This window comes from Xiphias gladius, chromosome 8 (assembly GCF_016859285.1).
Source record: "Xiphias gladius isolate SHS-SW01 ecotype Sanya breed wild chromosome 8, ASM1685928v1, whole genome shotgun sequence".
NCBI classification, from domain to species: domain Eukaryota; kingdom Metazoa; phylum Chordata; class Actinopteri; order Istiophoriformes; family Xiphiidae; genus Xiphias; species Xiphias gladius.
The window spans coordinates 6,032,857-6,046,846 of NC_053407.1; the positions used below are offsets into that span (position 1 = coordinate 6,032,857).

Genomic DNA, 13,990 nt, shown 5'->3' on the forward strand with positions numbered 1-13,990 from the left:
AAGTTTCACAGCAGACACACTCACTGCAGGTAATGCACAAGTGTCATTAATCACATTAATGAATGCTCAGTTCCACTTACGTGTCCCATTAAGCCAAGCAGAGAGCCAGCATCCACAGGACCAGAAACTGGTACAGCTAAATGTAATGCAGGCTTTATTGAGGTAATTAATGACAGCTGTGGTTTTCTTGCTCTGATGTCACAATGTCCTCTGTGAATATGATCTATTATTTGTTAGGAAGAAAGCTTTTGCAGTTGCACCCAAATGTATTTTGTTTGACCCTTCCTTTAGATCCCAGGATGGATTATATTGTAATAACCAAAATTACACTTATTCTTGGCAGTTATCAGTGGTGGGAGGAACTAAGTACTATTACTCAAGTACTGTATTCTAATACATTATTGAGGTACTTGTATGTCACTTGTGTATTTCCATTTTATTCTAGTCCACCTTTCAAAGAAAAATGGTGTACTATTTACTCTACAACATTTATCTGACAACTGTAGTTAATGACCTTAGTTAAGTTTATCCATTCTAAAGAAATTGTTACAAATAAAACTACTCAGGAGTATATGATGTTGTTAAAACTTGCTCCATCCCACATTTAAATGCTGTTTACACAGTAAAGCACCAGGAAAACCACATTATAATTATATACATAATAACATAACATTATGAAAAGGGCCATTCTGCATAATTAGTCATTTTCCTTGATTCTTTAATTAAAATATTTAATTAATTAAATATTAAAATATAATTCAGGACTTTTACTTGTAATGGAGTGTACTTTATAGATTTTTTACTGAAGTACAAGTAAAAGTAGAAATACTACAGTATTTAAATTACTACAGTATTTCTACTTTCCAGCTATTGTGAATATCCCTACGTAGAGTATAATGTCGATTTGTATACTTCTTCCACCATTGGCAGTTATTGAGTTATTAAAGTAAAATACTTTACATGGATAAAGTAAATACATTTTTTAAAAAGAAATACATTTATGTGTACTACATATACTAAATTTATACTGTAAATGGAGATGTTGATATATAGTTGGAAAGTTACTGGAATACTGGAATTGTATATGCTTCCCTGATTATTATTATTATAGCTACTATTATTATTGCCTTTATAATTAATATTACGGCATTGTAAGATGTTGATTATGATTGTAAAAGTGTACATAAACAATTTATTCTCATTTTAAAGAATAGTCTACCTGTCTGCTTCATAGCTGTAATAAGTCTGTTCTGTTCTATTCAATTTAGCCTACATTGATGCAATATGCTTCCAGTCCACCGTCATCACTATCGCTAACGCCCCTCAGAGGAGGCCTCTGATTGGTCAGAGGTCTCCTCTGAGCCCCCCCCCCCCGTGCAAAGCGAAAGCCTGCCCTTTCCCCCGCCTCCAGGCGAACAGTAGTAGGGCAGAGACAAAGGAGAGCGGCCAGTCAATACTTTTGTTTTGAACAGGTTCAGTGCTGACTGAAAGCTAACTTTTGTGGAGTTAAACAAGACTTAATGCTAGCTAACCGTTAGCTTCAGATAAAAAAAAAAAAAACGCGACGAGAAACGGTCAAGGACGTTTAAGCGCTTCTTGTAGCCGCCTGCAGTGCCTGCAGCTGGTAACGTCAGGTTGATCAATATGGTGACTTTGTCATCCGTAATAAGACCTCTGGCTTCCCAGCTTCACCGACAGCTCGTCAGACACACCAAGAGTCACCGTATAACGCCTGTCAGAGGATGCAACCTCACGGCGTGCTCAAGCAAATATGTGCTGTCGCAGAGTAAGTACTATTGGAAAACATTTTACAGAGCTGCACACAATGTCTCGTCTCTCCAGCGCATCGACGCAGTTGTTTGTTATCATACAGCTTCAAGGAGAAGTATTTTAATCTCAGACATTATTCCCCACAGTGGCAGTGTATGTATCAGCATGTCGGTGGTTTGATTTTGGCACTCATTCGGGCTTTAGGACCTTTGAGTGTGGGTCCCACAGCATTAGTTAATGGTCACTTTTGTTGTCATCTGAGAAACGTGCACAAGGAGGATTAGAAAGCTTGGACTGGAGCTACCTCATCACTGGATTTGGATCAAACACTTCTCTGTTGACTCAGCTGTTTCGGAAACTGACCTGAGACTCCTGGTTTTCCAAACAAGCATAAAGATCCGTCATCACTGTCCCACACAGGGCCATTTGACGCCCTCTGACCTACATTGGGGTCTGTAAATTAAGTTACTACATATAGTTTCAGGGAACTTGTTTGCAGATTTTCATATGCACAGGGAAATTCCTGTTATTCCACACACTTTAATTATTTCGTGCCTTTATTATCTCCACCACATCTTCATTGTGTACATACCATGGTAATTCCTCATTGAGGTTTGTTTGATCATGTGAACTTTGGATAAAATGTTAATATTCTGAATCTTAACAGTGAAGTCATAATATACGTGTATGGCCATTAAGAATATATTGCATGCAACTTCAAGAGCATTACTTTAATTTGCATGTTAGACCTCTGGTGTGAGTCACTTTTGAATTGAAAGACACCTGAGCCTGTCTGAGGAGTCACAACAACTTCCTCACCACGCCCAATAACATAAGCCATGTTCATTATCTTTCTTCACTATCTCATGTTAGTTACAACCACAGAGTCATCATGCAAAAAACCTTTGGAAGTGGAAAAACAGTCCAGTTCAGCAGCGCTTTTATGTTCAACCACGACAATAAACCCATTTCATATTTAACTCTAACAAGTTTGTTGTACTGAGCAAGGTCTGGCCAAAGCTTTATGAAAGGGGTTCTGGTTTGTCTTTGGAGTGGTCCACTAGAAATTGGGTTTATTGACACTTCATTGGCCTCCCCTTTGATCTGTCCTGATGCACTTTGTATTTTTCTTTGTAAAGTGACATCTCTGCTTTCTCAATTCTTCAGGTAAAAACATCTGACTCTCAGAAAATTGATGCAGCCTGTGCTTTCCTGAAATAGGGAAGAATATTGCCATCATTTTAGCATGGGGGCTATAGAAAGTTTTAGCACTTGGTACCCTAAATTGAGCTTCTCGGGAACAGCCTCAGATAGGATACAAATTCCAGCTCCTTCAGTGGGTTTGGTAGACCCCGTCCCCAGTGCCAAACATGAACCTTAATCTGCAACGTAAGAGAGCTTGCAAGTAGTTTTGGTAGAGCTTGTCAGGAGTGACACACACCCTGAGAAGAACGTGCTGCTTGAAAACCTTAACTCAGGGATCACAAGTCCCTCGGAAGATCAGTTGAACCAAATGACAAAATACACATTTTTCCACTTACCACGGTGTTATCTTGTCATGCAGACACTAGATTTTATCTGCAGAGTTTTTGAGATAAGGTCTTCTCTGGGTAATCCAAAGACCTCACTGTGAACAATTTTTTTCAGTAGAAAATATTTCCAGTGAAAATGTGTGAATTACCCAGAGTAACTGCCTTTCTGTGTTTTAGCCTGTGTACTTCAAATTCTATATTACTGTCAACTGACTGTTGTACTTTACATTACTGTCAGATTATTTTTCAAGGCATGCAGTAATGTTTTAGATTTTTGAATGTGTTCCTCATACCTTTTGAAACAGCTACTCACTTACATTTACAGTATTTCTATAAAGTATTGTTGGGCGAAATGACATTTGCCACATGGCACTAGATCAATCCTCCCACAAACGGGATAGGTTCATGGCGCCTCTTATACAAACAACTGAAAAAATGGTCTAACTGACATGTAAAAGCCCGTTGAGGAAAATTTATGACTTGTGATTTTCGGATATATTAATAGAATTGACACAAAAAATATTCAGAGATAACCCAGTCAAGGTCCAAGTGTATGAGAGTCCACTATTCAGCTCCTGAAGAGTTGTAGCTGCTTGTTCTGTTGCTATCAAATACAGATAATCTTTAAGATAGTTCTCCATGAGTAAGTATGGTCCACTTTACTGAGACACATGTTCAACAGATCAAGCATTGGATAGTGATGTTTTTCCATTTACCTTGCTGCCAAAGAGATGTTCTATAGGCATAATGCAATATTAACACAAAAAATACTGTATTACCTAAAAGATGTACTATCTCAGCCAAGAATGTTTTCACTGTAGGGCATTACCACAGTTGATGGATTAATGTACCTGTCCTGACACCACCATGATAATTACAATATACATCGACATTGCAATGTAATTAGATCTATCGTAATAGAAATGAGTCAAAGAGATTACATCCTTATTGCCCATCTATACTATATAGTATGAAACAGAGACTTAGAAACTTGGAGTCTTTCACAGTAAACATCTGCTTTTACTGTGTGTAAACCTATGCCATTGTTTGATGGTTATGCTGTGCATACTTCTGGTCAGGACTTTCACCTGCTACCAGCAAGTTGGCTTTCATACTGTCCAGCCACCGGAAACCAGTGGCTTCCACAAATGTAGAAAAAACACATCCATAAATTAAAAACACATTGTTTGGACAACAGAGTAACCTAACGTATTTGACCATTTTCCACGGGCCTGGTATATTGCAATTTAATAACATTGTGCGGTGCCAAGTTCCCTAGCTGGCGTCACAGCAGGTGATTGCCTCACTGCTGCACGCTATTGTGGCCCTGCTTGGTAGCTGGACTGATTCACCTGTGATGGTCTCTTCCCTCAAATAAAAGCTTTGTCTTGTGCTTAACCCATTGGCTGAAAACATACGTTGTAGTGCAACTCGAAAGAAAGCAATATCTTTGAAAGTCGCCATGTGTCCACCAGTCAGCACTGCTTCACATCCTTGGCAGCATCGAAGGGCCAATAATAGTCTGGCATATTGGATCAGTACATCCCTTATCGTTGTGAGGCTTTTATTGTGAAACACCTATAGGAAATGCGATGTGTTTGTCACTGAGTTAGCAGAATTTTGCGAGCTGAGCTGTTGTTTAACAAAAATTGGTCTGCATGACAAGATATGGACATCTTGTGCTGTACCAGCATGGCACGAGTGTAACTCCCCCATCAAAAATGTCATTTGTGATTTGTTGTTAAAAAATAAGAATGTACAACAACAGCAGTGTGTTCTTTGAATGGTGAAGAATGGTAGGGTACTGGTTAGTACAAAAAGCTTCTTCTTTCTTTTTTTTTTCTTTTTTTTTTTTCTTTCCCAGGTTCCTGGGTTAAACAAGTGACCAGGTGAAGGTTCAGCATTATCAGCATATTTCTCAAGGGCACTTCTGCAGGACATGTGTTTATTGCAGGAGTTTAATCTGTGTTCAGGTTTGCTCTATGCATGCTGGTCCCTCTTACTCATACTCATACTCATACACTTCATACTCATACATTGCAATGACTTATGACTGTTGATGCAGAAGACTTAGTTGGGGTTTTAGAACGCATTCCCTTCATACACACTTGTCATTTTCTGACTCAAACGTCTGGCTGGCATGACACTCTCAGGAGGACTACAAACTATTGACACAGTGGGACTGACATGCCAAAAATCAGAGCAACTTACAGTTGACAGTTACCAAGTGAATGCGCATGAATGGCTTTGTAAGCAGTTATTGTGAGTCCGTGCAATAACAGAGTCAGGCGGCCAACTCCCCCAGGAGGAGCCAGTGAAATCCGATAAAGATGAAGGTCATCTCCCAGTTGGACCTGTTCAGCTTGGCTCACAGAAGAAATCTTAAGCCCTGTGCTGAATGAATGGAGAGGAAAACAATAAAATGAGATGCTTTTGTGCCCTTGACAACCACACTGGAAAGATTTTTTTCTGTAGATCTCTGTTGGTAGAGGGAGGGAGACAGCTTTAAACTGGGGGGGGGGTTATAAGTAGAAGATTTTAAAAGTGGAGTTAATGTTTTCTGGGTGGATTTCAAGGGTAAAGGAAAACAAAAAGGAGTGAGGTAGGGAAAGTGAATGAGTTGACAGTCGTTGGTCCAAGTTGGCAGTTTGACTGGCCAGAGGTCCTGGTCTGATTCCCCTGCTGTGGATGGAAGCTGGGGGCATGCCAGGACATTCCGCGTGTCACTTTCTGTATAGCCAGCCTACTTTGCTCTTATTTTGTAATTTCCTTTTAGGAAAAAAATATAAGAGGACTAGAAGGAAGTACTATTACTCATTTGTTCCTTTTTCGTTCAGTTTCTTCAAACAGCTCAAGGAAGAAGGATTGTGTGCGTCTCTTTAGCACTGTCATTGTGAAGTTTTTGAATGATTTTCTATGAGGCAACTTTAATTTTTTTGTTTCAAAATGGACTATCTAAAAATGCAGGAGGCAGCAGAGTGCAACATGAAAAGTATGTGTAAGAATTTTCTTTCCACTTTTCTGATTTACCTGTACTAAACAGCAGGAGCTGTGATTTAGCTATGGGATTTTTAAATTTTAAAATCTTACGGATTTTTCTCTTTGAATTTCCTTCCTCTGCTTCTTCTTTTCTTCTTCCTCTCTCCTCCCCTCCAGTGCATCCCATGTGGCAGGGGCCCCTTGCGGTACCAGGAGGTGATCGCCAGTCTCCAATTGACATTGTTACACGGAAGAGTGTCTTTGATTCAGAGCTGAAGCCTCTGGTCACCGATTACGACCCAGAGACCTGCCAACAAATCTGGAATAATGGTTACTCCTTCCTGGTGGAGTATGATGACACTACAGACAAGTCAAGTGAGTACTCGTATGTCGTTTTATACAGTATATATTGTCCTTCAATATATATTAAAATTGACTCAGTTCTGCCATTAATTGCTCTGTAGAAATCTAGAAAAAAAAATTAAGGTTTGTTCCATATTAGTTCCTCATTATTAACTACTAGATTGGGAGCAAGTCAGTAGTTTGCCTTTAAATCTGAATGGACAAAGGGAAATATCAGCAGGGGAAATGCATGTTTTGATCTACACAGGAGGATTATCTTCTTCTTAATCCCACGCCTTAAAGAACCCTCAGTCTGTAGGAAAATCCAATACTATGCTTCAAGTAAAAATGCTGTTTAAAAAACACTACCACAAGGATCTGGTGATTGTCATGTGACTTGTGTGTCTCTCCTGATCTCAACAACTATTGTGAGGTCCGTGTTTTAAAGTGTTGGTAATTTTGGTATAATTACTGGGCTAAACCAAAACACCATAACTGTCCAAACCATCATAACTCTAAATATAGATATTATTTTGGTAAAATTACAAATGTTTTAAAGCTGCAACAGAAAAATGTGGAAAAGGATACGGCAAGGATACAAGGATATGACAGAACAGGTTTTTATTACCAGTAATAAAAAAAATGGAGTGATCTTGGCATGAGTGCAGGTACGACAAGTCTAGATTCAGCCTTTAAATTTTTTTTTTTTTTTTTTTTTTGACAACAAACATGTCATGCTGTAATGTATAGATATAGTGGTGTCCTTATCTGTTGGTAATGTTACTGTCACCAATAAACAGTTTATGGGGGCAATAAAAAGTAATTTCTTTATAGGTAATTGCAGCCCATCACATGTTTCCTGGATTTTTCTAGGACAGTGTGACTGCCTTAACAACCTGTTCCTCAGCAGATGTCCTCAGTGAAATCATTTCCTCCTTTTGAGGAAGTAAAACTTATAATTCTAACAGTTACTCGACAGTTTGGGATATTATCTGATATTTCTGGAGGACCGTTTGTGAAAGGATTGTGAAATCTTTATTTGTCAAAATGTAATGCACTGATCTACATGTCCTTTAACTTTCTGGTGCAGTGCTGACAGGGGGCCCCCTTCAAGACAAATTCAAGCTTTGTCAGTTCCACTTCCATTGGGGTGAGAGCAACGCCTGGGGGTCAGAGCACACTGTGGACAGGAGGCTGTTCCCTGCAGAGGTATTGCATCTGTGTTATATCATTGATACCCTAACACAGACAAAGAGTACATGAAACTATTCCTGCATTGGGTTTTTGCAGGGACAAAAGAGGATCACGTAAAAACACACAACCAACTTCAACACTGTACCATAAAAAGCAGCATGTTTTTTTATTGAAGTATGAAGGTGTATGGGTTTTAGCACATGAAAGGAAGGAAATATTTCCGTAATAGTGTCAGGATGCTGTTTTTTCTTTTTAATATTGTAGCAGCTATTTGGGGAATGCTACAGAATCTACAGAATCTCTTAATATTATGAGCATATACAGGGGATATAGACAACAAGAACACTTCAAAGGATAACACAGTCCTAGAGAACAACACCAAAAAAATACAGCTAGAGCCACTCCTATATAGTTAAACATTCATGCTTCATCTTTATCCCTATCTTTCATTCCTACGTTGCAAGATGATAAATATCCACACAGTAGAGATTTTGCTATATTGTTTATATCAAGGTAGTTATCCCCTCAAAGAGTTACTTAACTCCAGGCTGAAAATTAGTATTTTACTGCTTTCTCTTATTTACAGTGTGTTGCACCTGTAACCATACTCAGCACTGGAGGTCAGCAAAAACAAAACTTTCTGATGGCGTTAAGTTACTTTTTAATATCTCTGGTTGTATTTGGCCATTGCAGGCAATGATACAATACAGAGGGTTTTTTTTTTTTGTACCTTGATTTCTAAACTAATACATCTGTATTGCCCAAACTTACTGCTGGACCACTTACCCCTGCAATGTCATTCTCTGTGCTAGATAGAAACATCATAGTGGTAAACAAAATCATTAATCATGTTTGAAGGTATAGCAAGTCCAATTCATTAACTGACTGGGCTGTACAAGCACATCATACCTGTAACAGCAGTATCCTGTTATGCACACCCTCTGCTGTTGCTATAAAAAAAAAAAACCCTGACATACCTGCTGCTGGGTTAATTTAGCATGTCGATTTCAGAGGCGTGTCAGGTCTGTGTGTTTTATAGTTTATCCAAGCCACTGAATTGAAAAAGTCAGACATGTAGTTCAATAGAAAGCAGGTAATAGAGAGATTGAGTTAGTCCTCTGTAATTACCTTCCACGGGACCAAATGTTTTCTTAACGTTTAAAAGATGAAAGGAGAAATAGAAGAAAACAAATCTTAACACTGCACTGTTTAAACACATTGAATGTTGATTTCGTTTGATTTCGTCACTTTTTTTCGATTCATTTGTCCCTCTTGAAATGCCTGGAAAAATACTTAGAGTACTCTACCGATAACAATAAGTTTGGTGTAGAAAAGGCTTTATCATGCCACATCTGTATCAGAGTTTTTCCTCTGCTGGTTTTATAGCTAATGTCAGGAATGCTGCCAGATTCTTTGATCCAGCACTGTTCCTTTGTTACTCTTTTATGTAAGTAAAGCCAAACCCAGACGTATAGGGTGTGTTTTTCTGTCAGCAGGTGGGATTTGTAACTGGTACAGTTTTTCTGCCTCATGTTTGACCACAGAACATCTATTTTCATGATGTTCCATTAACTCCAGCACACTTACATTACAAGAGCTTCCACTGTTCTTTGTTTGCGTGTGTGTGTGCGTGCACCCTTGTTTGTGGTGTTTAGAGTGTGTTCATATCATGATTCTCATCACTCAGCAGTCTTTGTATCTGTGTGTGTGCAGAGGATCAAGTTACAGTTCTGACTAACAACTTTGTCCCAACCTTTTGGGACAAATTTTGTTCATACATGTGAGTTTTCAAGCATATTGTTTGAGTATGTGTAAATGATCAGAGCTGCTGTTATTAATTTGCAATCAAATGTAAGTCAACACAAGTTACAAAACACATCAAAGTGAATTCAAAATAAGTGAGTCTCATGAAGAAACTCTTATTTTGAAAAGAGAAAAGAAGGCAAGAAAGAATTAGTGGGTCATTTGGAGGACAGAAGTAGTGGGCCTGGGTTGAGGACAGAGGGGTTGAAAAGATCACTGTTATGGGTTACAGTCACACAAACACACACACACACAAACTTACACATGAGTTCATGATGGGTTTTGTATGCTGTGTGTGCTCCTAGCTCCACTTGGTCCACTGGAACTCTGACAAGTACAGTCTGTTCGAGGAGGCAGTGATGGAGGACAACGGACTGGCTGTGATTGGAGTCTTTCTTAAGGTACACACATGTGCAAGAACACAGAAACTTGTTTAAACCTACCTTGTGGAGCAAGGTGAACAGGCACTTTCTGCTATGTGTTGAATGTATACATTATATGGTATGTACCATATGCGGCTTTGCACTGTGATTACACTCCAGACCAATAATCCTTGTGTAGGTGGGAAAGAGACACGAAGGGCTGCAGAAACTGGTAGACGCTCTCCCTGCGATCAGACACAAGGTTAGTCCACATTCACACACATCACTATGGTGCTTTTTTTAAGATGGTATGCTAATCTCTGAAAAATACTCATCAGTCTACTGATCAAATATACTGACCCATACAGTCCATTTAATGTCTGCTATTGAATGGTGATAGCACTTTACTGGAAGATAGGCACTGATGACCTGAAGGGGTTAAGTAGAAACACTACAAGTCTGGAGAGACAGGCCTCAGTCACAGGTGTCATAATATCTACAAGTACTGAAGGGCCTTTTTCCCCAAATAGTTGCAGGAACTAAATTTAGGGACCAGATCTGGAACTAAAAAACCCTTCGGACACATTCCTGTTTGCATACATGTGATAAGACAAATTAGATAAACCATAGATTTAAAAGCTAAAAAGTTCATAAAAAAAAAAAAAAAATGTCAGAACTGGTGGAGGAGGGTAATATACCGTGAAAAAACTCAGAATTTCCAAGATTAAAGTCTTACATTTACGTGAAAAAAACTTGGATATTCTCTGAGATTAAGATGATAAATTTACAAGAAAAAACTCATAAATATATGATTAAAAAAAACTCAAATATTCTCTGACATTATAAAGTCATTTGTGAGGAAAAACACAGAAATTCATTGAGATTAAATTGAGATTATCCTTGCATCTGTCCATAGAGTTGTAGTTCCTGATGCAAAAAAGTTATCACCTCATCCAAATCAGTATGTTGTTTTCTTCTGAATATGCCCAATTTACAGCAAGGTCTCTAATGCTTATGATAATATTGTGATGCTTGCAAAGTATAATTTGATTAGGTCATCCACTGCAGGCATAATACACCACAAGGGGCGGCTTCTGTGATGTGATGAGGTTGATACAATCTTGCCAAGTAAAGCAATGTGTTTCCTGGTTTGTTCTGAGTTATGGCTTTAATCAAAGAGAATTTCTGAGTTGTTTTTTTTCGCAAATATATGACTTGGTTATCTCAAAGAATATTCAAGTTTTTTTCTCGTAATTTGTGAGGTTTTTTTTTCTCCACTTTAATTTCAAGAGAATATCAAAGTTATTTATTTTTTTATTTTTTTAACCCACACGGCCCTAATACACCGTCATAGGTTTTGGTACCATTTGAAGGCTACTGACTTGAATAGTTTGTTCTTCTTTTACATCACTGCTACTGCACTGCTTATCACTAATTGTGTCTGTGGGGTTTATGTTTGTCTAATAAGATGATAAAATGTGACGGTTGTATGGCACTCATTGTTTAACATTTATTTGACATATTTTATGTTGACTAATGATTAGATATAATGGTTGTAGTATTAATAATAGATAATAATTGAAGGGTGCTGTGTGAAGTTTCCAGATTTGGATAGAGCATTTGTATGAACAATGTAGTAAATGTCAGCAGTCACCCTGCTTTTCTCTTTCTCTGGACATTAAATAATTCAGCATTCAGGTAGTTAAACTGACTGCTGTGTTTTGTACTTTGTCTGTCTCTGGCAATCTGCAGGACAGTGTAGTGGAGTTTACCAGGTTCGACCCTGCCTGTCTGTTACCCACCAACACTGATGACTACTGGACGTACCACGGCTCTCTGACAACACCTCCTCTGACTGAGTCTGTCACCTGGATTGTTATGAAGCAGCACATTGAAGTCAGCCATGATCAGGTATGTGTGTGTTTTAACTAAATATTTATTCAGATGGATCATTGTCAAGGTTTGTAGTTTTGCTTTAATGGTGTTATTTTTCAACACTGAACTACACTGTTAATTTAGACTGTTAATTTAAAGTGTATCTAAATGGGATAGTATGGCTTAATGTTGCACAAATCAATATTTTTTTATATCAAAAATGAATGTAATGACTATGAGTAATGTGAAAGGTGTCGCTTGTAGTGAACCACAGAAAAATGTCATCCAAACTCGATAGAGCTGCAGCTTTATGGAGGGTTTTTTTTAGCCTCTTTTAGCTCACTGTTTTGGTTTTCCTGCATGTGAAGTCTACTCTCATCAACCTTGTCTCCAGATCCAGGAAGAATCTGTTTTTCTTTAAAAAAACATTTTTTTGAAAGACCTGAATATTTTAATTTTGTCAGGTGGTCAGAAATACATCCTGAAATGAAATCTAATGTTACCCTGTGTCTGTTGTATGTGTAAGAAGACAACTGTTAGCACTTCAGACATTTTTAAAGCAGATGTTGTTCTGCTGCCTCCATGTGGCCAAGAAGTAATTGTTGCAGCTTTAGGTTGAGGGGAACCCAGCAAAACTGGTTCCAGAAGGTAAAGGGAAAATCTGTAGTAGTAGTATAGCCAAACTGAAGCAAACCCTAATCCCCATAAGGTGTGCCCAGCTATTTGTATGATAAGGCAAACTAGCATTGCAACCTTTTCCCTTAAGACATTCAACATACAGGTATTACAGAGAGGATCGAGTGAATCAGCCTGTGAAAGTTGTGTATAAGGCTTGCAGACTCTTTATCTCTTTTTCTGACTCTCTTTTTCTCTCTGACCCTTCAAGCTAGCGGTCTTCCGGAGCCTCCTGTTCACCTCAGCTGAGGAGGAGGTACAGAAGAGTATGGTGAACAATTTCCGTGTGCAGCAGCCTCTGCGTGGTCGTTCCGTCCGCTCTTCTTTCACTCCCTTCCTACAGGAAGCAACATCAACTAAAGGCGACAAGCACAGCCACTAGCGCTGCTGGACTGTGTACATACACCCTCTCACAGAATAACACAAACAATGACCACTATTACACACACGCACACACACTACTCTGTGAGCAAGTATCCATACTCTCTCATTTTGCTTTAATCTGTCACAACACAATGATGTTCATTAGCATTACAAGCAGAAAACATACTTTAATGTATGATAAACTTTCATCCGAGGAACCTCAGTTATACTTCATGCTATTCTTTCATAGAGTGAAAGGACTTTTTTTTTTTTTTTTTTTTTTTAAACTTATAAACAGTAAACAGTTTTACATGGCGAATGTAATTAGATTTCTGTTTCTGGGTAATTATTTTAAATTGGATTGTTTCAAACCAATAACCAATAAGGGATGGTTGCTATAGGGAAAATATGTAGTTTTACTGATTTTTATTAACATGAATCGTATATATAATCGTATATATAATCTACAGGTTATTCAGTTACTGTATATGAGTTTGTACCTGCAGCTCGTGTAGAGGATCACACTGTGTAGTCTAAAGAACCACACTGAGCTGGAAGTAAAAACAGGAGAGTCTGCTCTGACTTTCTGGTGGGTTTTCTCCATATAAGGATGATGGAGCTGCTGCCAGTTAACAGAACAGCATCCAGGAGATTTTAACAGACGGAAGTTATTGCCTTTTGTCTCTCCAGTAGAATACATAATTTATTTAATCTATCTTTCTTTTCTTTTTCTTTTAAACCACAAAACCACTTTTTTTTTTTTTAAATCCTGTATTGTTGGATGTTGGGTTTATCCTCAATTTTGTCTTCTATACATTATTAAGATGAATAGAATTTATATTGTCTTCATCTGTTACAAAGAGATTATACTGTATATAGTACATCTGACATTAAGAAACCTTTGTGTCTTAAAGTATGTGACTTTCAAACATCAAATACCTTAAGTAGAGTTTTAAAACTCCACTGAGCCTTGGTTCTCCTATCCAGAACTTGTTAAATATGTTACACACAAACATGCCAAGTTACTGTAGCACATGTACTTTAAGAATATTTATGATTGAAATAAGCAATTCTCCTCTATTACTTACAGTAGTT

The 13,990-nt window shown here is 38.1% G+C and overlaps 1 protein-coding gene across 3 annotated transcripts; it reads left to right on the forward strand.

The window, feature by feature from the left end:
* Positions 1-1,410: 1,410 nt before the first annotated feature.
* Positions 1,411-13,164, forward strand: ca5a (carbonic anhydrase Va). Of its 3 annotated transcripts, none has more exons than XM_040133367.1 (7): positions 1,411-1,786; positions 6,459-6,656; positions 7,714-7,832; positions 9,926-10,021; positions 10,182-10,244; positions 11,735-11,893; positions 12,744-13,164. In XM_040133367.1, the coding sequence occupies exons 1-7, from the start codon at positions 1,645-1,647 to the stop codon at positions 12,912-12,914; spliced, it is 948 nt and encodes a 315-aa protein (XP_039989301.1). In that variant the 5' UTR covers positions 1,411-1,644; the 3' UTR covers positions 12,915-13,164. The 3 variants fall into 3 exon arrangements, with proteins under 3 accessions (XP_039989301.1, XP_039989303.1, XP_039989302.1); XM_040133369.1 differs by having other exon boundaries at positions 12,748-12,927; XM_040133368.1 differs by lacking the exon at positions 1,411-1,786 and adding an exon at positions 5,854-6,294.
* Positions 13,165-13,990: the final 826 nt, after the last annotated feature.